The sequence below is a fragment of the Lichenostomus cassidix genome, chromosome 3 (assembly GCF_008360975.1).
Source record: "Lichenostomus cassidix isolate B80296 chromosome 3, HeHo_3.0, whole genome shotgun sequence".
NCBI lineage: Eukaryota > Metazoa > Chordata > Aves > Passeriformes > Meliphagidae > Lichenostomus > Lichenostomus cassidix.
The window spans coordinates 5,990,841-6,013,926 of record NC_139483.1 but is presented as its reverse complement, the minus strand read 5'-3'; the positions used below and the strand labels follow the sequence as shown (position 1 = coordinate 6,013,926).

General features: G+C 40.6%; 1 protein-coding gene and 1 long non-coding RNA gene across 8 annotated transcripts in view; one reads left to right on the top strand and one right to left on the bottom strand.

Moving 5' to 3' along the window:
• Nucleotides 1–7,287, bottom strand: part of VRK2 (VRK serine/threonine kinase 2) — a 37,699-nt gene extending 30,412 nt beyond the window's left edge. For 6 of the 7 annotated variants that reach the window (XM_085054202.1, XM_085054204.1, XM_085054205.1 and 3 more), the window contains exons 1-2: nucleotides 7,077–7,173; nucleotides 6,816–6,956 (exon numbers count right to left, since the gene is read on the bottom strand). In XM_085054202.1, the coding sequence (XP_084910328.1) occupies nucleotides 6,816–6,951 (136 nt within the window). In that variant the 5' untranslated portion in view covers nucleotides 6,952–6,956; nucleotides 7,077–7,173. Of the gene's footprint in view, nucleotides 1–6,815; nucleotides 6,957–7,076 lie in introns of all 7 variants that reach the window. The other variant, XM_085054206.1, reaches the window with a different exon arrangement.
• Nucleotides 7,288–7,347: 60 nt separating this feature from the next.
• LOC146438941 (uncharacterized) overlaps nucleotides 7,348–23,086 on the top strand; it is a 136,532-nt gene continuing 120,793 nt past the window's right edge. The window contains exons 1-3 of the long non-coding RNA XR_014850578.1: nucleotides 7,348–7,474; nucleotides 7,887–8,073; nucleotides 12,925–12,983. This is a non-coding gene — a long non-coding RNA (uncharacterized LOC146438941). The remainder of the gene's footprint in view (nucleotides 7,475–7,886; nucleotides 8,074–12,924; nucleotides 12,984–23,086) is intronic.

The following is a 23,086-nucleotide window of genomic DNA, read 5'->3' as shown; positions in this document are numbered from 1 at the left end:
GCCATGTGCTAGCCTCGTTCTGTGTGGTAGCACATGGCTATTTATAATATTACAATCAGTTAAATGCTAGACTGCAGGACAGTGAGCAGAGACTCTGCAGGAGAGCAGTGCTGATAGGCAGGAGGTCTCTGATGGCAGATAAGTACTCACAGAGTACCAGAAGCACTATATACCAAGATTATGTTTGCAAAAAAAGTATTAAAATAGCATAACAAGTGTACAAGTTCTCAGTTTATGCTGCTTTTATCAACCAGAGATGCACAACCCCTGACATTTGGGGAGAGGGGTGTTGATGCAGGCACACAACCAAAACCACTGTCTGCATAACTGTTAACACTGGTGCAGGATGAAGCTGTGGATAAGGCTGTGGCTGTTTTCACTTCATGCCAAGAGGAGTCCCACAAAAAACTTGCAGAGGGCAAAGGGCACAGCTCTGCTTTTCCTTCCTCCCCTTCATCCCACAGCTACATTGCCAGTGAGGAACACACAGCTTTAAAATGCCCTCTGAAATAAAGCAGTGCAGTAAGATTCACATCCTGGGCCATAATTTCCAACTGCTGTGCCTACACAAATAACTTACCTGGAATTAACCCATGTCCAGAATTCCCTGGGCTCACCCAGCACAGCAGTTATGGCCTTATCATCCTCTTTAATAATGAATTTCATCCCTTTTGTTGCTGAGTGCTACGACCTTAATTAATGGAGCTCTCTAAATGTTAACAAGCTATGGTAACAAAAGGGTGTTTGTGGCTGAACTGCCATTTCCTACAACCACACAGCACAATTGCAGCCTGACAGAGGAATGTGCCAATTCCCTTTGCCAGTTCAAACGTGCTTGTTGTAGTTTTAGCAGTTAATTTGTGGCAGTCACATTTGGAATATGGTGAAATATTTTCAATGGCTCTCACAGAACCAGTTTTGTTGACAAAGTTTACACAGTGGAAAAGAAAACAGCATTGATTTGGCAGTACGGAAAAACATCCCTGCTCCTGTCCACAGCTGGTGTCTTTGCCACTGCTGGATATTTAGAGGATATATTTGTTTGGGAAACATGAATAAAAGTATTTTCAGAAGTTCTTTAGTTGCTATTATTTTATTTTTGCTTTGTTTCACTCATTTGCTCTTTGTTCCACTGAAGAGTGACATATCAGCTTAGCTTTTGCAGAAATAGAAACTTAGTCTCAAAAATATCACATTTTTTAAGTTACAGGCTACGTATAAAAAAAGCTGGAAACATTCTGACCCTGCTTAAGTCAAGCCAAGAGCTGTTAAACTCACTGAGTAACAAATAGGAGGAATGTTATTCAGAGCATCTAACAATAAAAAAAGAGTCCAAGTTGCAGCAATAGAGATACTAAAACCAGGACGTACACAAGCAAATAAAACAAGTTGCATTGGCTATTTAACACAACTTCAATTATTTCCTACACAGGGAGGGTGCTAAGGCAAATGTTTAAAGGCAAACAAAGCCATTGCCTCCCCCTTCCTGACATTGCAATGTCCAATATTTCCCAAAAACCGAAACATTCAGTGCATGAAGGGTGTTTGCACTCCTGATTCCTTTTAATGCAGCCTAAGGAAGATCTGCTTCTCTGTTACTCTATAGGTGCAGCATCATTTCCTGCACAGACTCTTTGCTGAGCAGTATTTTTGAACAGGTTTTATTCTAGATTCTTCTTCCAGGTAGCTTTAGGAATGTGGAGGAGTCTTATACAGATTACAGATACAGAGCTCTCCATAAGACCCATCTTCCACAAGACCAAACTAAACTGATTTGGGGAGAAAATAGTGTTCAACTGCCAAACTGTTTTGCAGGTAACTCCAAATGCCTCCAAGTTAAGAGCATTCAGTACTGTTAGGAAATTTCACTATATTTCTTACTCATGTTTCTGTGAAACCTTACTCTTGATTCACCAGAGCCCAAGTTTTGTATTCCACAGCACTGGAAGCCAATTGCTTGACTTTCAAAGTTAATTACTCCAAGCTGGAATAGGGATGGCACATCCTTTAACCCCAGGCAGAAAAGCTTTGCATGGCCTGCTCTTACAGCACTCTCAGATGGGAGCCCAGGCCTCTAATATTTAAAACTTGATGCACAAACTGTTTTCTGGCAAGATTCTGCTGCAGCCCATCTGCTGGTCTGACATGGTGCCCACTCAGAAGATACAATGCCAGTTTCAGTAGGGTACAGGAGCCAAAGACAACTGAAGGAGTGCCCTCTGTAAAAGGCAACAGGTACCTTAGCTGTCCTCCAAAGCTCCTCCCACATCCCCCACTGAAAATAAATAAACAAATTAAATTAAATCAATCAGTCAAACCTGCTCTCCTGATTTCCCAGCATTACTCAGCATATGGGAAAAGAATCCCCAACACTTGACATGGCAGAACACTAAAGTGTAACAGTAAAGATCTCTGCAGACTTTGTAATAGGCTTTAAACTATTGTGCAAAAATTAATTATGCTTTCCAAGTTAAGACTTTTAGCTTAAAGGGGACCAAAAAAGAGGAAGAAAAGGGGAAGATTCTAGAGGAAGCACTCATCAGAAGAACTTGTAAAAGTAAGGAGTATTTTCTCTTCGACAGATGATGCAGGTCCTGTAACATGTAGTCATCACCAAGTAACCTCTCAGTAGCAAAATCAGGCTAAATTTATTATTTAGTTTGCCTACAAACAGGGTGCTTGCAATACCTCTACTTGTACAGTTTAGTATTATTGACCAGACCAAAAGACTGCTCCTGAAGAGGTGTTTGTCTGCTAACAAATTTATTTTCATGTTAAGGTTCACACCTGCAGGTACAATGCATTTTAACATCCTGAAGTTCAGAAAAATCCATCCTTAACCTGAGTTACCTGCTAGTGCTTTTAATTACAGAGCTTTGCTATTAAGATTCTTCTTTCCATTGAGCTAATAAAAATCATGCTGTATTTATCTTTTAGTATCATTCTACTGCACTTTTAATTCATTTGTGGCACTATTTTAATCTAAGCAACTGCTGAAGGACTTTGGTTCTCCAGAACCAATTGCTAAAGCAGCTTCCTAAGCAAACCAAGGGATGAACAGTAGGACCAAGTGTGCTTCCATCAATGCTTCTCTTCCCTGACACAGGTTACACTCCTGCTCACAGCTACACAAACTGCCCATGGAAATTAGCCTTTCTGAAACAGAAACAAACTCTTTCACACCTCAGCCTGATTGCCAGAATACCAACAGTTAGATTGAACTATGATCCAAGCTTAAAAGCAGAAAAGGCCACAACCAGGCCTCCTCCTTACCTCCACCAGTAGCATGATTCACGGAGCTACTAGTATTAAAAGAAAATATTCATGCATTTAATCACTTTTTACTGCTCAGGAAGAATTTCTTTCCCTCTTCCTTGAAAATGTGAAGAAAAAACTCAAAAGGAAAGGATAGTGCACTGGCTATACTGATCTCCAAGCAGGGCAGAAGTCAATCATGACTTTATCAACACTTATTTTCCTAAGCTTCATGAAATTAAAACACATTTACAATGTAGTAAGTTCTATCATAAAATACACCATCTAACAAATGTGTGTATACAATTTTTAAAAAATATTTGTATTTTTCAGAATGATCCCTTTCCATGAGAAAGAAGCCTGCAAGTGGATAGTGCTGTATACAGCAGGTTTCACAGTGAGAGAGGAATCTTAACAAAACATTGTGTGACCTTTCTGCATTTAAATTTTCGGTCCAAACTGTGCATTAATAGAGTGCTTACAGCAGGACTAGAGCATGATTTCTATAAAGATTGGTGTTAATTACTAACTCTGATCAGAGAGATAAATGAGAGAATATAAGGCTCCTCAACTCTTGGTTAATTTTCCACTGTTCTCCACATGGCTACAAACTTGTGACACCACCACCAATGTCACAGCCTTCCTCAGCTGCTCTTCATTCTGCTCCCCTTATCAAAGGGATAACAGTTCTATCTGAAGTGCCTGAGTGAAAATCAGCACCAGAAACACAAAAATAAAACTTCTGAAGTACAATAGCTTAGTTAACCCCCGTTTCTGAGCCACATTGCTCTTGCTATGACAAAAACAGTGCTTCAGAGGACATCTCTACAGGGTTTCTGCTACTTGTGTCCACTAGTGGAGGAATCAGTGTTTGTAAGCTTTCTGCTGCTGGATTTGCTCTGGCTGAGATAAAAATGAAAAGCCAAGGGAAGGAATGAGTCAACAAAGGACAAAACAAGTTGCCACAGACTGGAAAGCATAAGAATGACCAGAAAATAGGGCAAAGCATTTGTGAGGCAGGCCAGAACTTGTAGATAGTGATAACTTTCATGCACATAATTAGAAGTTCATTTGTATCTTGGGACTCAGGGTCAGTAAATGGCTTTCAGCAGCTTTGATTTAGAGAATAGAAACTTCTTCCACGAAATGCACCCCTTGTAAATATATTTTGCAGAGACACCGTAAAAATTCTCAAGAACATTGTTACAGATTAATGGAGTATGGAATAACCTTAATGGGAAATTAAGCTATAACAACCACATCAAAATCTTTACACTGCTACAGTAAAAATACTTATTAAAAGATATAGCTGGCAAAGTTAACCTTTACTTTCATAAAAGGGCTGTGCTCTTCATACCTGGCAGGCAACTGAAACTGTCTCCACTCTCCTGTCCCCCACCTCTCTACAGCACTTTTTGGGTGAGCTCCTCACTGCAAGTTAGTGGTCCTCTCACACCTTGCTCTACATGTACTAAAACCAAGTCCAAACATCACAAAGAGAGAGGGTGTCTCCCAGCACCAGCACTGATCTCAAAGGTTTGTCATCCACTTCACTCCCCTTGGCTCTCAAAGGCAGCTGAGCTATTTTGTAGCATCAAGCTCCCAAAAAGCTGCTGAATGATACACTTTAAATAATATAAGCACATATCAGAGACCAAGAGGTGAACAAAAAAAGAAAGCTTCAGTCAGTGTCAATACTTAGGGATAAATGTCCATTTTCTCTTTAACTGATGAGCTACAAGGGGAACTGAGCCTTCAAGGCAACATTCATTATTCCTCCTGAAAGAAGGGATTAAATGAGCACAAATACCATTACAAAAGTGGCAGCTGCATGTCCTCAGCCATGCTGTCACTTATGAAAAAACACAGAATAGTAATACCTGGAGTCTCTGATTGTATTCTTGCTCTCAGCTAATCCACTGACTGCTCTCCACCTCAGTTCAGTGGGAGCCAAACTGTAACAAACACCACAATGTAAGAAGTCACCTCAGTGGTCTGTGTGATCAGGCAGAAAACTCAAATCTGCATGGAACTGTCTGAATCCCACATGCTAAACAACCTCCAAGGTCCAGTGAGATTTGGCTGCAGCAGGAAATGACAGAGCTACATTCTGAGTGACTCAGGGACACAGTACTTTTTGTCTTACACTTGGGGAGCCACACCCACTACAACCTTGCTTTCTGCACTGCATCCCCAGTTCCCTCACACCCTTCTGTCTGTGGGAGACTTCTGCAAGTTCCCATCTTCCTGTCCTTTATCTCTGAATGGCAACACACATGGAGACACCTTCACTTCTTAGGTCTATTTTCTCATCTCATATATGTAACATCTCAGATATGCTCAATGCACAGCATCTCTCAAATGTAACCAACTAAATGCTTCAAATGTGATCATAATAAGGTAGCAGATATAGCAAAAGGAAAAAGAATGTAAATACTCTAACAGTGCCCTACTCTTTGACTCCTCTATATCTGCAGTTAGCTGAAACCCCTATCATTCTCACTGGTTCTGTCTGCAGAGCCGTGAGGAATAGTGTGAACTATAGAAATTCCAGAGCAAAACAAACCAGAAACTTCACTACAGGAACCTCTTGGATGTACTGCTGCTGTATGTATAGCTGTACTGTGTACCTGATTTATGCATAAAAGGAAGTTGGTTCATGTATAGGAGTGAGTTGCTTATTAAATTTTAAGCATTAATATTCCAAATAGAGTTAATATTACTCTAACTTAAAAAAAGTTCATGGTAGGCTTCAGGGACAATGTGGTAAACTGCTTGTAGGTAATTCTTTACTGCTCAATACAAGCTCAGTTTAGTTCCAAACAGACACTGTGGACTAGTTTGTATATGTTGCCATGGAAAAAAGAAGAAACAAACCACCCAAGCTCATAATATTGCCTTGAACACGAGATTTGCTCTTTCCTAGAGACCAGCAACAGTAACATACATTACACCCTCTGCAGTGACCCAGAATGCTTTACAAACTGACTTTCAGAACTATTCACTCCTCACAAAGCACAAACTGACTGAAATGCAGCAGCTTCTTCTGAAGAAAACACAGAAACTTATCTAGGCCAGAGCAAATACAGAACACCATTCTCACCTCTGCTGAAAAGATGTGAATTCAGAGGCAGCACCCAGCTAAGTATTGTTACGGTTTCATTTCCTGGATGAAAACTGATTTACTCTTGACCAGAAAAAACCACTCCCAATAACCAGAAACTGAAAGAGTGCTACAGAGCATGAGGCTGGCGTAAGGCCAAACCAGCAGCTAAGAAAAGCACCTTTTATTTTGAAAAGCATCACCTAGCAGTGCTTTTTGGTGATCTTTGACACAACCATAGAAAAGTGCATCAGTATCCAGCAAAAAGCTGGGCAGGCCCTGGAGAACACGCTGCACCATGAGCAGGAATAGAACAAGAGCTCAGAGAGCCACACTTCAACAAGGATCACCAACAGCATGTAAACAACAGGAACTTTTTAAAGTTACTGCCTTATCCAGCTCACAAAGTTACAAAGCAATTCGCAAGTCACTCTGTTAATTATCAGCGGTGTTTTACCTAGATAGATCAAGCCAAATCCTCCCTGGCCGATCTGATTGCCCAGCCTCCAGGTTTTCCCTTCGGTGTCTCTCAGGATCATGTCTTTAGGGAGCGGCACGGGCAGCTTGCCTCTGCCGGGACCCTTGGGCGGCATCGTACCTTGAGGGAGGGCAAAACGAAACAGAAAGTTTGCTGGAAAATCAATAGGAAAGTTCAATATCCCTCAGCACAGAGCAGGGCCAGAGGGCGATGCCCCTCAGCCCGCTGCCCCTCACCCACCTCCACAGAGCCCCCTCGGCCTCCCCCCGCCGCCGGCCGCTAACTTCCCAGCCGGGCACTTCCGCAGCAGCGGCAGGAGGCGGAGCGGGCGGCAGGAGGCGGAGCGGGCGGCAGGACGCCGTCTTCCCGCGGGGAAACCCGGGGCGGGGATCGGGCAGGGCGGGGAGCGGGAGAGAACGAGGGATTCCCGCGGCCGCCGCCGCCTCAGGGCCCTCAGCGGGGCGGGGCGCGCGCCCTCTCCCGCCTCCCCTCAGCCCCGCCGCCGCTGCCCCTCAGGGACACCCAGCGGGGAGAGTGCGCCCGGAAAGTTACTGCGTCCCGGGCTTCCCGCCTCGGGGGCACGGAAAGGGGAGACGGAGGAGTAGGGAGATCACGGGGAACGGAGGAGCAGAGAGATGGTGAGGGAAGGAGGAGCAGGGGGAGATGATGAGGGACGGAGGAGCAGGGGGAGATGATGAGGGACGGAGGAGCAGGGGGAGATGGTGAGGGACGGAGGAGCAGGGGGAGATGGTGAGGGAAGGAGGAGGAGGGAGATCGTGAGGGATGGAGGAGCAGGGGGAGATGGCGAAGCTGCCTCAGCCCCAGGTGTTCCCCGCGCTCCAGCTTCTGAGGCAGCGCTTCGCAGCGGAGGAACTTATTTTTCTTATTTGGTGCATAGAGAAGTAGGTGATCAGATGGCTTCCTGCCTGAGGTAAAGAACATCTCAGCTGGCAGGGTCTGGGGTACAGTAAGCACTTTGAGGAGGTGCAGCGAAGTCTCAGAGCTGTCATGTCACCACCCTTCAGTCAGGCCACTTGGGTTTTCCTTCAGGATCACCCTGGCAGAGGTCAAGGGTAGCTATTTGCACACAGAAACCCCGGTAACTCATCCCAAAACAGCGCAGCAGAAGAGGCAATGACACCTCAGGCTCCTTCCAGGCAGGGACAGAGAGATGCAGCTGACTTAAGGCAGGATCAGCCCCATCACCTTGTAAATTGGCAATAAAGGACACAGTGAGGTGAGTTTTAGTTCTTCAAGCTCCCAGGACATAGCTTTTATCACAAGCCACTATCTCGTTCAAACTTTGCCTTATTAATAAGGTCCATTCACCCAGGTACACAACACCCAGGTAGAGCTCGCTGGGGAGCAGCACACCATGGCTATTTTTCCTTTTTCAAAAATAAGGGGTTATAACGTAAAAGTTTAAGCACCCCCCCTTTTTTTTTAAAGAATTGTCCCTTTCTTAACAATCAAACTCCAGAACAGCAGCAACCACATAATTTGCAAATGAACTTGAGAGTAGTAACAGAGATTACTGCAAAGCTTATATTGCCATCAGGAAATTAAGCTTTTATGTAGCAACCCTTTCTGCTTCACCAGTCTTGCAGGCCCTGTGGTTTTATCATTAGTGAAAGGACCAGCTGAAGAATCGCCAGCAGAAAGCTCAGCCATAAAGGGAACAAATTCAAAATTTCCATAAAGCATTTCATAGATTTTTCCCCTTTGCTACAGTTGTCAAAACAGACTGTAGGAGGATGGTGTTGAGGTTGTTTGGTTTATTTTAAAGAGCAACCACAGATGTCCAGTTCAGCATCACAGAAACCATTACCATTATCAGTGTTATGTGTTACCTGGGTGAAGGATCTTTCCAGAAGAAAATTACCTCTGAACAGTTGCCTGGGAATCAGAGGACAGGCCTCTGTTTAAGGAGAAAGGTTTTGTTTTTGCTCAGCTGTTGCAAAGAGGTATCCACATGATGGAACTGAAACCAAAACATATATTAAAGTGTTTTCTGCTTCCAAGCTCTTTCCCTGCCCACAAAGTTTCACCAGAAAAAAAAACAAAAACAAAGTGAAGCAAATCAAATAAGGTGGAGGAAAAAACCCCACCAGGTTAAGTATGAATGAGTTGTAAGAGAGATGATCCTTAAAAAAAAACCTGATTGGATATTCTTATTTTTGTTTTATTTTCAAGTGTGTAAGAACTGCAGTTCCTTTTGTCCCCACCAAACCATTGAGAACACTTACTTTAACATCAGGAGGTTACTGGGATACATAGATCTAATGAAAGGTTGGGGTTCAATGTAAAACTTTACAGCTCATAAATACAAGTTGTTTTGAGCTTTTATTCATGAGCAAGGATAAGATCACAGAATACAAATTCATGGAGTTCTGAGGAATAATGAACCATCCTTAATAACTTACAGCTGTATCACACCTTCTGCAAGTTAACATTATCATGTGCAATAAGAAGGTTTAAGGTATATAACCTACAAGTCATGGAAAATACCTGTGAAGTTTTTTTGCTTGGGGTTTTTTTATGAGAGAATAGATGCAAAGTTAAAGATTTTCAAGCTTTTCTCATTCATTAAAAGAATTAAAACCCCTGAAGACAATCACACAGGAATGTAATAGAGGCTAGTGTCTCTCATTCAAAAAAAAATTACTAAAAAAGAAGTTCCTGCACATACCAGGCCAGTAGTGAAGAATGAGATCATTATTTAGATCTAGATTTTTATTAATAAACAACCATAACAAGTAGGCCCATTAAAAAGTATGTAAATATTACTAGCAAATTTTTCATGATTGGGTTTCAGACACTGCAAAACACAAAATTCACACATATTTAAAACTTAATGAGGACCAAAGGCTTTGCCTGAGAAAACCTCTAACCAGATTAGAACCTGATACTACAGCCTTTAGTCCTATTAATAGCACATTCATGTATTTTGTGGTTGGGACTAAGGAATCCTCTTTTCCTCTGGGCTGAAGTGGAGTTTTTTGGTTTTTTTTTTTTTTTTTTTCTTTTTCCCTCCTTAATATCATCCAATTAGCAATCCTCCCAAAAAACTGAGGTTCATTTAGGCAGGTTAAAGAAAGCCTACCTGCCCTGCTCACAGTGGCTACAAATTAGCTGTTTGGGGAGGTGCTAAAGGGGATTAATGGCCATAATAGCTACAGATGTGAGGGTGGTTTTGTTGTTTGGGTTTGGTGTTTTTCAGGAAAGCCTAATTGCAATGGAGGCAATTTCCCTTCAGGGTGATATAGCTACCACTACTGCCAAATACAAAAGTCCTTGTAGGAAAAAGGTGAATGTGCTAATAGGTGTAAAAGTGTACAGATCTTACCAGTAGCAACCTCTTTTTGGAATATGTTCTGGAGAGTAACAATCAGCTGTGCTGGTTGATCATGGGCTGCATTTAAAAAGTGTGGTGAGAATCTCAGGGAGTCAGTACTTTCTTTAAGTTAATAAGACTGCCACCATTTTTATCTTTGTCCTGAGGCTATATTTGTTTCTGTCTTTGTTTTAAAACACTGTACATTAAACATTCAGTCCATCTTCCCTTTAGTTTAATTTTTTCCTTCTCCTTGCTCAAACCTAAGCCTGAATATAAAAGACTGCAGTCAATGACATGAAATCTTGCAGTGTCACATGCACAAAGCCCCTTAGGTGAGCACCTGTAGCTTCTCTCACTGTTGCATTGTGATGCTTTGTGGTATTTAACACTGACATTTTAGCACTTCCACATTTAATTCCTCTGCTTTGCTCCAGATCTCACTGATGCTTAAAATATCATGGCTAAATTTACTCCAGAAATGTAACATCTCTGTATTAAGAGCATTGACAACAAGGCATCAAGTTTCAGACTGCTTCCCAGTTTGTGCAGAGAAATCTATTTGTGTCCCTGCATCTGTGCAGATCCCGTGCTCTCGCCGTGCTCGTTCCCTTGTCGCCGTGCTTGCTGCCAGCTCCTCAGAACTTTGGAAGTAATTACTTCTTGCAGTATCCAGGGAGCTCCAACATCCAGGGGCCGTGTTGCTCAGCTCAGTCATTGTCTAGGTGCACTGACACCCATTTCAGAGCCTCCTGACTCTATTTTGTGTGACTGGCCCCGTGATTGAGATCACGTAATTACAATAATTAGGAAGCTCACCTCAGGATATTATCGGAGCAACGCACCCAAACCTAAGTCCATATGGTTTGAAATAGCTAATGAGTCAGTTAATGTGCTATGTCCAGGAGTAATGGACACTCAATATGGATGGCATGGAGACATCATTTAGCAAATTCATGACTGATTAAGGTTTTTTATGTAGACAGTTCTTGTATTTTGCATCTCACAGTAAGTTCAACCTATTAAAGGTGTTTACATGTTAAACAGAGCAGAGGAAAGGAGATGAGACTTGTAAAAGGCAAGTAAGAAATTAGTCCTCTCTTTAAAGAAAATAGAAAAGATTGGAGATCTGGGAACTTTCATTTGAAGTAAACCTATTATTTGAAAAGTGCTGTTGAAGTACAGGAGATGACAATGGCAATAGGTGACATTTGCTTTAGTGTAAAGTAGCCTGGATGAATGACTCCCACACTTCTAGAGGGGCCATTTTAGCCTCTGGAACATATCCTTGAACACTCAGCCTGCTACCTATCCCATGGAATTGTGCAGCCAGTTCTACACCCTCAACTCACCAGAACAGGAGATTAGTGCAAGGAAGGCAAACTTCCTGGCAACAAAAGCACCAAAAACCCAGAGGTAAGAAGGGATGTCTGGCTTTTGAATGAGCTACAGAATCTGTCTGTCCAGTTGGGGTCAGGATTCTTCTCACTGAGGAATTATTTCAATTTTAAAATGCTGCTCTCTCATCATTTTCATGGCTGTTGGGAAGAGATGTTGCTCCCTGTTCCTAGCACTATAACTGCAAAGATGGTCAGACCCTGAGTGTGTTCCTTGTCTCCTGGATGTCAGAGGTTTTATTGCTCATGCCTTTAGAAAGCAATTATTGCTGAGCACTGAAGAAAAAGTGTTTTCTTACCCATTTTTATTCTCTTTCAGAAATGTGTGAAGAGGTAATGTAAGTTTATTGGTGTTGTGGGAATGGGCTGTATTTGCAGGGAGAGCAGAATGTCTAGTGCTTAGAGCACAGAAGGGGATCAGGAAGATTTCCCTTATGGGAGTAATTCCTGGAATCCTAATCCTGGTTCTGCTACTGCCTGACCTTATAGGAATAATTTTGTATTTGTTTCATTTTATCCATTTGGAGCAGTCTGGGTGGCCTGGTTTGAAGCACTGAGATTCTCAGGTGTGTGCATGTTTGCCATGGCTGTTACCTGATGAGAAGGTGCATATAAATCACTCCAGTCTTTCCATCTCTGATATTATCCACATGAAGTTGTTCAAGAAGGGAAACTCATCTGTCATGGCATTCATTATTCACATATCAATGCTACTTTTTATGTACAAACTTAATTATGTTGATAGGATATATTAAATATGACTCATTTTACTGCAAGATTGATTTTTTTTCCTGACCTTAGAATAAATATTGATCTTCATGATCTTTAAATGTAGTGCAAAGGTTGTTATATTAATGGCATATTAATAGAAAGTAGCCCTGACCATGCAATATTAATATATTTGCATTGTTATTCCTCAGAGGCAGGGTGCCAATGCCTTCTTTCCCTGGAGAAATCAGGGAGCCATTGACTTTCCTGATTGTTCAGACTCCTTTCAATTTGTTGTTGTGTTTTGTTTTCTTTTGCTTTGAGGTGTGTTTTTGTGGTTTTTTTAATTTAAAAATTAAAACCAGTGATGAAATGGCAGATAGACTGTATAACAGATCTAATAAAATAGGGATGGGATGTGTTTCCAGCATGCCCAGGAAAGTGAGGCACTGTCCTAACCTGACAATTTCCATGTGCAGAATCACACTTGTAAGAGGAGAAATGGGATAATGTGGTGGTTTGGGGCTCTGATTTCAATAATCAGGCTAGTAGTTTCCTTAACAGCTGAATTTTAAAAGCAATTACCTTATTCAACTGATGTTTCTCCCTTCTTCTGTGACTTTATTTCCCATCTATTTTGCATTTGTAGTGACTCTTGAAAATTCAGGCTTGGAACTGCTGTTCTGATGGTTGGCTGAACCAAGACAGGTCTGTTGGTTTTTAATACTCTTCATAGAGTAATTGTATGTGAATTTTCTATAAATTCTGCTCTATACAGAGCAGGAATAAGAGATCACACATTGAAATAACTTTTAAATAATACTGCATCGTTTCTATAGGTCCTGAGAAAGTAGTGCCCTGTTTAATTCAGCATTACTAATTTCATGAGCAACAAAGCCAAAATAGAAGTGTCCTTAAGCAATTTGCTGAAGCATATAGAGTTGTGAGGTACTGTGGTGTTGGTGTTAGAGAACTGAAACAAAATTTCATTATACAAAATATAAGTCTATACTTTTGGAAACTGCTGGTTTGGAGGAAAAAGAGGAGAAGCACAGAAGGAACATAGGCTGCTAATGTGACTTTGGACGTGTAGAAAAGTCAAGTCTGATTCTAGGTTGTATCAGATCAAGTGTTTTTATTATTAAATTCAGAATCCGTATTTGGTAGTCTTTCATTGAGAATTCATCTTTACAGCTGTTGACTGTGGAGAGCAGAGTTAGATTATGAGTGAATTGAGTGGAAGAGGAACTCATTCTGCTGGGAAGCAGTTCATGTAAGGAACAGATTCGATAACAAGTTGTGAAGAAATTTCTTGCCAGAGGCAGAGTAAGCAAAATTACGTTTTTTAAGATGTTAGGTGTGCTGAGGGATAGGAACACACTCCTTTGCATAAGCAGTAAATAGTAGGGAATTAATTAACTTGATAGTTGAGTTAAGAGCTGGGCAGAGGACAGAAACAGGATATTTGTTTTGTACCTTCAGAAATACCATGAAAGGTAATAATGAGGCTGAATTTATTATAATGTGAATTATTTTATGATATGCAGGGCTACATTTTGCAATCAACCTATCTCTCTCTGCTTCACAATACGAAGACCTATTGCTGCATAGACTTTCATCCCTTGCACAGGAAAAAAAGGAGGTAAGAACTGATGAGTTTGGAGATAATTTTGGTTTTTTCCCCATAGGATTTTCTAGGAAAAGGAGAGATTTCAGCTCATTTAAATATTGTTATTAGTTTGGTGCTTCCAAAGCTTAGAGACACAATAATGGTTATGCACTATTTGAGTAAATTAAGACAATGGCATTTAACAAGTGTTTCAGGAGCATCCTGGGCTGTTTGTCCCAGTAGCTTTCAGGGAAAATCTCACTTGTTTACTTGTTGACTTAATCTTTTGATGAAAACTCAGCTTTCTGCACTTTTCTGTGACTTCAGAAATTAGTTACTACATTTATCTATTAGGGATATCAAAAGAAACAGTTAATGTCTATTCCTGCATATGGTACTGTTAATTTGCTTGTTTGTGTGTCTGTCTACTCTCTGCTTGTCTGCTTCTGTGTGTGGTGTTTTACTGGAGCACATGATTTGAAGAAGCTGACTGCCTGCTGTGGTATTTATCCTATATAATTTCTACATTAAATGACAAATTTTAGACCCATCAGAGACAGAAGACTAAGTCCATCCATTGAAATCCTATTTGTATTATTACTTTCTAATGAATTCTGTACTACAGCAGGTGTCAAATCATATCTGTTGTTTTGCAATCGAGTATGAATAGAAGATGTATTGCTATTGCAAATGAATCTAATATGAATCTAATGAGCAGTAATGAGCAACTGTTTTGTCATTATTGAGGCAACCACTGTGATGCTAATAAACTCTCATTTCTGCTCCTTAGAAAAAAAGCACTGACCAGGATTTATAACATGGCCTTAATGTCCCAAAAGCCTGAGGCAAAAGAGAAGAGTGGAACCCCTAAACTGAGCGTAATTTAGTAATTTTCTGTGTAGCAGGCTTCTTATTTTCTCTTATTAAATGAAACCTGGTTTAAGTCTTTCAAGCTTTCTTACATTTGAAAGGAAAAAGATGAAGAATGAGTGTCTATTAAAGAAACATAAAGTTAAGAAGATGGGCATTCTGCCTTAATTTACTTTAACATAAGTACACTAATTCCATACTTCTACACTTGGCAGTGCTTTTGTAATGATAAAGGCAACTGTGTGCAACAGTTTTAAAAGCAGTCACTGTAAAAGTAACAGGCCATTAAATCAATATAGAACTATAATACATTTTGGGGGAAATATCTCAAGTCTATTTTAATTGGAACTTCATTTTTTATATATTTTTAAAATTTATTTTCATTGTGTGTGGCTCATAGGACTGCTGAATAAACAGAAATACCTTTGGTGCAATAGAATCAATAGCTTACTCCATAACTGAAATGTAAACGAGTTCTGACTCCTGTGTGGCTCTGCCTTTTCCAAGAATAAATAATACATAGAATGATACATAAAGCTGTGTGAGAGGGACAGCTGGGTCCATGGTGCTTACAAGTGGAGCACAGAAAAACCAGTCAGCACTGCTTTTCTAAAAGCTGAGTACTATCCTTCCATCAAAAAATAATGCTTCTGTGTATGGAGTCTTCCTGGACCCATCTCCCTGTGCAATAAAGATGCACTATAGAGATTCATTTCATTGCTTCATTTGGAGGCCTGAACTGTTCTGTGTAGGGTGCAGCTGTTTGGTTTACTACAGTACACTCCAGTCTTGCTTTAACTGTTGGATGGAGACTGGATTGCCAATATTTAAGGTATTATATAGACACAGCAGTGAAACAGTGAATTCCTGAGCAAACCAGGAGGTGAGCATTAGGACAAGTTACAGCAGTCATCTCTCAAAGTGGCAAAAACAGTGTCCAAGATTGTAGGAAAGCCATAAACTATTCCTTCCATGCTGGGGTATTCGAAGGACTTTTGCTCCTCTGAGCAGGAGCTTGCAATAGTTCTTGTTTACTGACATTCCAGTTCCATCTGGATGTCTAAGGAGGGAGGGGAGAAGGGAGTTAGACTTTCTATCAACTGCTCTGCCAGTGCTCTGCTATTATCTGGGTGCCACCACATTCAGCCATCACATTCAGCCTCTTTTCCCATCGTCAGTAACACATTGATCAGGTTTACTCACCCTTTAGTAAATCACAGGGTTATTTTTCAGTAATGCTTGATGTGCAGAGCTGAAAAAGACAACTCAGCTTTACAGCATCAGTGTTCTAGAACTCACCAGGAAATGCCTTTCTAGATATATTCACTCCAAAATTCACATGGCTTCATTCACTCCCAAAGGAGTTGCTTCCCATACTCTGCAACTTGTTTGTACCACAAACCAAGCAATGATAAGAGGAGACAATCAGGAGCTTTACTTTGAAAGTATAACCCTGATCTGAACAAAAACAGTGGTGCAGATGCATCCATAGTTTTGAAGGAAAGGGGAAGCAAGAACAGGTCCAGGTCCAAGTATTACTATTAAACCACCATCTCTCGACAAGAGAGTCTGTGAGTTGCACATACTGATAAAAGGACTGTGGTTATAAAGATTTTGGATGAAATATCTGATTTCTTTGTGCATTGGAGCGTGATGTACTATATTAATGTCTTTATTGGGGATTTGATTCCTTACATGATACATAAATTTTTGTGACACAGCATATCTAATGAAGGCTTTTACATTGCTCATGGAATGAATTGTACCATACATACAAGTAACAGTTTGAAGGAGTAAATTAATATTGCATAAAAGTTCAAGACTGTTTATATTTCACTTTTCACACAAATCACACAAGTTAGGCCAAAAAAACCCTCTTGAGGTCATCTAGTCCAAGACCAGTACACAAAGCAGGACCAGTTCTGAAGCTTTATTGGTCTTCAAAGCTAAGTCAAATTGCTCAAGGCCAGAGCTTTCCTGTAATTTGAAAGCTGTAACAGTTTGTTATTGAATGTCTGGCAGTTTTATAACAATTTACATTTTTCCTGATTGCTTTCATCTGCACTAATAACAGATGTATGTTACAGTGGCATCCACAGATCTTTGTTAGGGCTGGATCTTTCCTAGAGAAAAAATGGCAGAAACAGGAAGGTGGAAGTGTCAGCTCTCTGAAATGTAGCTTATGACCACAAGGTAGGGATGTTTCATGGTAGTAGAAGCCACCTTTATGTTACTTTTTTTGTACAGCATTTGGTAGACAATCTCTGCATTCTGGATTCATGCCTCATCTGTATGTGCTGATGAATGGACTACAAAATTTAATGCCAGAGGCAGTAAGTGTTGAGGGGCTGTTTGTCTGACAGTCTTTTTTTTTTGTGCTAATAAATTTTGCTCCCATGGAAAAGCAAAGCAATTACTAACTCTGAAGCCACGTTGTCATGGAATTGCTGAGTAGGAGAAAGTTGGTCTGAATGTTTCCTTAGACACTGCCACGTGTTTGAGGGTCAGTAAGCAGCTGTGCAGTGGCTGTTCTCATGCTCTCTGGCCATAATTCTGGAAGCTCTGGACAACTCTTTGAGGACTCCCATACCTTCTGAAGTGCTGGAATAAAGCAGAGTTGTTTCATGTGTGAGGCTACAGAGGTCCAAGGGGACTTGAGCAGTCAAATACTCAGAAGAGAGGATTCTGCTCAGTCAGAGTCCAAGTGGCAGCAGCATTCCCAAAGATGAGAAGATTAGATGAGAATGGAGAGAGCTGGCAGCAAGGAAGCAAAGGAGAACTTGTTGTAGTTTTCACAGCACTATGCATAAATCCCAAGAGGCATCATCATGGCTGTGTAGATGACACTAGTCTCTCTTGGGCAGGGGCTGAGATAGGGAGAAGATGGTCAAGGCTTTGTGTTGTTCAGCTTGCAGCCAGGGTCATGGAGTGGCCTGTGGGCAGAGTGGGTTTGGTAGGAAGGGGCTTGCTGCTGGCTTTGGGAGCACACAGGTTTGGGAAGCAGATGTTGTTTAGACCTTCTTAGAATTCTCTGGTGATGCAGGGAACTTTGCCAGCAGCACTACCAATGGTGCACAGACCATCGTGCTGACTGCACTGTTTGCATCTGTGTCAAGCCCCACCGAGAGGATAAAAGCAACTCCAAAATAAAGTCCTGTAACTGCAATAACTAGAAATTCAGCTGAGATGACTATGATTTTTCCATTTGTCTGAGATGAAACTGCCTCGTGTAAGTGTCTGTCCCTGACACTGTCATTACATCACCGCAATGACCTGCTGTAATTGAGTGGTTCATCAGATCGAGCCTTTATGGAAAGTAGATTGCCATGGGAAGGCGTTTGAGGAAATCCCTTAAGGATATAAATATCACTTGCAGGAATCCAGAGGCATGTCTTTAGGAAAAGAAAAAAGATTTCCTTCCAAGAATCCGAGTCATCATATGCTACTACTTTTTACATAAATAATGAAACAGCTGTTTAGCGTAACCATTGAAAGCTTGTACTAACTTTGTTTATGCACACCAAACCCCAGACAGTCTCCAGAGACATCCTTCCCCTTGATTATGGCTCTCTTCTCTGTTCTGCTGCTTCCTCTGAGTAAATGTCAACAACAAATTAATCAAGGGGTCATTAAGTTCTAATAATCTATCCCAGTCCATCCCCTTGTTCACACAGAGTAGAATCACGGAATCATTTAGGTTGGAAAAGACCTTTATGATCATCAAGTCCAACCATTCCCCAACACTGCCAAGTCCACCACTAAACCTCATCCATCCCTGAGCTCCACATTTACAGGGTCTTTCAAATCCCTCCAGGGATGGTGAATCCACCTTTCCCCTGGGCAGCCTGTTCAGTGCTTGACAATCCTTCCAGTGATTAAATGTTTCCTAATATCCAATTGAAACCTCTCCTGGTGCAACCTAGATCACATCCAGTCTGGACTGAGAAGTACAGTCTTACACTTTTTCTCTGTTAAAGAGCTGACCCTATTCTTTCAGAGTGAAGGGCACCTGAATCCAAATGAGAGAGACGATATGCATAAAGAAAATAGAGTTACATTCCCTATTCTAATAGGTGGCAGAAAATCGTTAAAAAAGCTCTTTGTAAATGTGTTCCCAAGGCAAGTAAAGGAGCAATAATGCAGCCAAGGTAAATGTTACCCACACAGCAGAGGAGCCTGCTGTGTACTAACATTAGAGAAGGGCTATGTGTGCTGTGCAGTATGCTAAGAACATATGGATAAGCAGCACTGCAGCCAAAAGAAGGCCATTCCAGATGAATTTCAAGTCCCAGGACTGTGAGGGAGGAAGCAAATCTATACCTCAGCATTCCAAAACAGGGGTGACTTTAAAATGTCTAGAAACCATTTTGATTTGCTTTGTGTACTGACTGTGAAATACAAAGTATGGAAGATTTGCAGGGGTCTTGTGAAATGAGTGTCTTTCTTACAGGCTATAAAAATAATCTTTGTTTCAAGTCAATTCCTATCAGCTCTTCCATCCTACCAAGTTTTGACAGGCCACAAATTTGGCCCCATTAAGTAGGCTGGATGTGGAAATTAGAGGGGTTCATAGCTTGTGATTATTAGAATGGATGATCACAGTGGCTGTCACAGCCTTCACTTCTCTCTGGAGTTTCTAGACCTTTCAACTGTACACACTGTGTTGTTAATCACAAATATGCATTGTTTTTTGTTTCACAGCAGTTGTGCTCAGTAGTTTAACATAATTTTGTAACCCAAAAAGAAGTCAGTTCAGTTTGTATTGCTGCCCTGCAGAAGGTACTTGTTGCCTACAATTAGATGAATTAGAATTGCTTAATTTTCACAGCACTTTGTTTCTAAGTTCTTAAGGTTTCCCTCAAGCTATCAATGATCTTGTCATTCTCTAGCTCTCATGTGCTTTATTCCGTGACTCTATTGTGGAGGTTTCACTGTGGCTTTTAAATCTCCTTTTTAATAGCTAAATGCACAAGGGAGTGAGGTTCATTTCTAGTTCTTGCAAGGTATTTATTGTTCCCAGTTATTCTGTACTCTCACAGGCTTATTTTGTTGGCAAAAGGAAGAGTAAGGTAATTCCAAACACCCTCTCTGAGCACTCCTGTATTTGTTGCCTCCTCAATACTGTGATGTTTTTTTATTTGTCTAATGCAAGGCTTTAATTTCATCAGTGCCCCCATGCATCCTTCCTGATTAAATAAGAGTGAGTGCTTGGTAAGTGCCCAGATCACCTTTGATCTCTTTTGAGAATGGCCTCTCTAGAGGGTCTTGGCAGCACTGAGCAAAACCTTGGTGTCAGTCCATGGCAGAAAAGTCGCCTTGCCCTGTGGAAACCCTCCTGCTCCCGTGCTTTTGCTCATCTCCTTTAGTGAGCAGCTGCTGTCAGTGCCGAGAGCCTTAATGGAGCTGTGCCTGGGATTGCTGATGAGCTCCACCAGGGACTGCACTGCAGCTCTCCAAGGAATTGGCTTCCCCAGCTGAGCTCTGGCCTTCTGGAGCCACGCTGCCCTCCGTGCCACAGCGGATGTGTGTCACTGGAATGCAGCACTCACAGGCAGAATGGTGGCAAAGTCATTATCATTTCCAGTTGGGAAAGGCAGAACTCAAGTGTCTGAGTGTTAAAAGATTTATGTTCTTTTCATCAGCCAGCCTGGGATGTTTTGTACAAGGCCATTTGGGAAAGTTCAAGGGTTACTTGATTTTTAAAGTTTTGGTGTGATAGTAAGGAGAGATCTTTTTCCTGATGGAAAAAGAAGAGTTACTGTCATGATAATAGCTTTTTTTGGAAAAAAAAAAAAAAACTCTTTTAAGGGAAGGAGGAGTTTTATGGATTAGACAAGAAGTCATTTCTAAACAGAGAAAGCATAAAAGCCACCTTGCAATTGAACCCTGTAGTTGGGGACAAAACAGCTTAATGAGACTATTGCAAGCAATAATCACGGGGATAAAAACACAGGCTGAGCCTCTAGAGAAGGTTCTGGTGGCAGTCATCCACCTCCTGATTCCTGCAGTGAAATCCAGGGAACAGAAGGCAAAGGACATCAAGTGCAGTAAGTAGAAAAAGGGCAATAGATATTTTTCATTCCAGGTTTAAAGAGATTGTAAAAAGAGAAGCAAAAGAGAATCAGGAAAGAACCTACCTGCTTCTATCCTTTTGGGCAGGAGTGTTGGAGACTTCTGTGCCTTCAAGGAACTTTGTTTCAAAGTCTGGGATGACTTTTCATTTATTTTTCTGAGGGCTCCCCAAGATGTATTTTTAAGGTGCAGTGGATAAACAAAATCTTATTTGCAGTTTCTCTTTCCAGCTTTACAGTGAAAGGATTGTAATAAATGCAGAATGCATGCAAAACATCTGTCAGAACCTAGCATTATTTCCTCTTTATAGCTCAGAGTGGGCTTTCATTAATTGGTAGTAAAACGAAAATATCAAAAAGCTTATTCAAAATGCACAGTAAAGCCCATAAATGCTTTAAAAAAGGGCTGTGTTTATAAATGTGATTTTCATGCTGATATTTGAATGAGTCAAGGAACACAAGCAGATGAAACAGAAATGCAGGCAAAGTATTGAAAAGTTCAAGCTCAGTGCATTATTCTTCTGCTGCTCCTCAGAGTTTTATTCTTCTGTTAAAACACACAACATGCTTTCAAGTTTTTTTGGTTTTTAAAATGTTTTTAATTTTTATTTTTAAAAGCAACTTCAGTGCTATAATGTGCTATGAACGGTATGGGATGGGCTGTCCCAAGTGACACACGATGCTCATGTATGAAGTCATTTGAAGGTTCTGCAACTTTACAAAAAAAGCAAAACCTTTATAGTTTATGCATCAAACAACTGATGCACAAGTCTTTTGTCTGCAGCAGGTTGAAGATTATGGATTATCAGAAAAAGGAGGGGAAAAAAAAACCTGTTAAAGGACTTTTGCAAGGGGAAGCAGTTAAAAGCAGAGTACAAGCATGTGTTTTTCCTGGTGTGATCACAGTATTGAAGTTACTCCCAGTGTTTAAATGTAATTCAAACAAATCTCAGGTCTGTGCTTCATTGAGGTACCAGAGAAAATTACTCTGATGACATAATTAATGAACATTTGGCAGTGTGAAGTAGGAAAGGGAACCAAACAAACTCACCTTTATTAGTATTTGGATTTTCATCTTTTTTGCAGGTGCCTGTCCAAGGTATTTAATAACCATACATAAAAATTTGGCTTTTTTCACAGGACATCTGTATCTGTGTGGGGTTTTGTTGTTGAGGTTGGGGTTTTGTTTTGTTTTGTTTAAATTAAACCATTGCTTTCCAAGAAAAGCAGCAAACCAGAAGTCTGTCTTAAAGTGAATTTGCTTTGTGTTTTTGAAATCCTGCAGTGCTGTCAGTAGCTCAAGAAAGTAGTGACATATCAGATGATTTCTAGATAACAACGAATGTGTTTAAAACATATTTAAATATTATATTTTTATATCTTAATTCATGGAAGTGTGTCTTCTGTGACAGATATGTAATATTACAATCCACTACATAAACAGCTTTTCAGAGATAGAGTTGAACCTTTTTCTTTTAAATCAAGTGAAAATTCTTTCAACTATTTTGCTTTCTCCTCTGTTTTTTACCCCTTGTTAAATTGTCATGTAAGGATTATAATTATTAATGATTTGTCATTTTTCTATAATTGTGAACAAACCCACTGAGTAAATTGCAACATATAGAACAGAATATCTAGAATAATTTGAATTTAGTTAAGGTTAGTGTAACATCCAAAGAATCTGTTCAGTCTAGTATTATGAAAGGTTCATTTATTAAACAAAGGTAAGGTTTCCTGCACAGCTTATTTTTGTGAAGGTTTCCAAAGATTCTTCTAAGCATTTGTGCCAACAAGACCTTTTTATTATACATTCACATGATAGGCACTCACCCACAACTGCATGTTTGAAAATTGGAATTTGCAAATTCTAATCCTAACAGAAGCATGGGCTGAAGGTATCCACAGTTACTTGCCATCTTCAAATAACTTATTATATTTGCTAGTCTAAAGAAGATCTTCTTTGACCGTGTCATAAAACTTAGTACCTATGTTATGGATTTATGGAATTTGAGCAAAAGTGAGCAAAAGAGTCCTGCTGTCTTCACAGACATGGAGCATTGTGGTCTTTGCAGATGAACAGAATTTCTTGCAGGGGGAACACAGCTCCATTGCCAGTTCTGCCTTCTAACCAGAATAAACTCCTAAGACTCTTGAGCTTTTGGGTAACTGCTCAGAGAAGAAAAGATAGGATTTTGTGTATTTTTCCTCTGCCTGGCTTGCCACAATTAACTATTTAAACTTTTGCATTGTTTACTTTCACT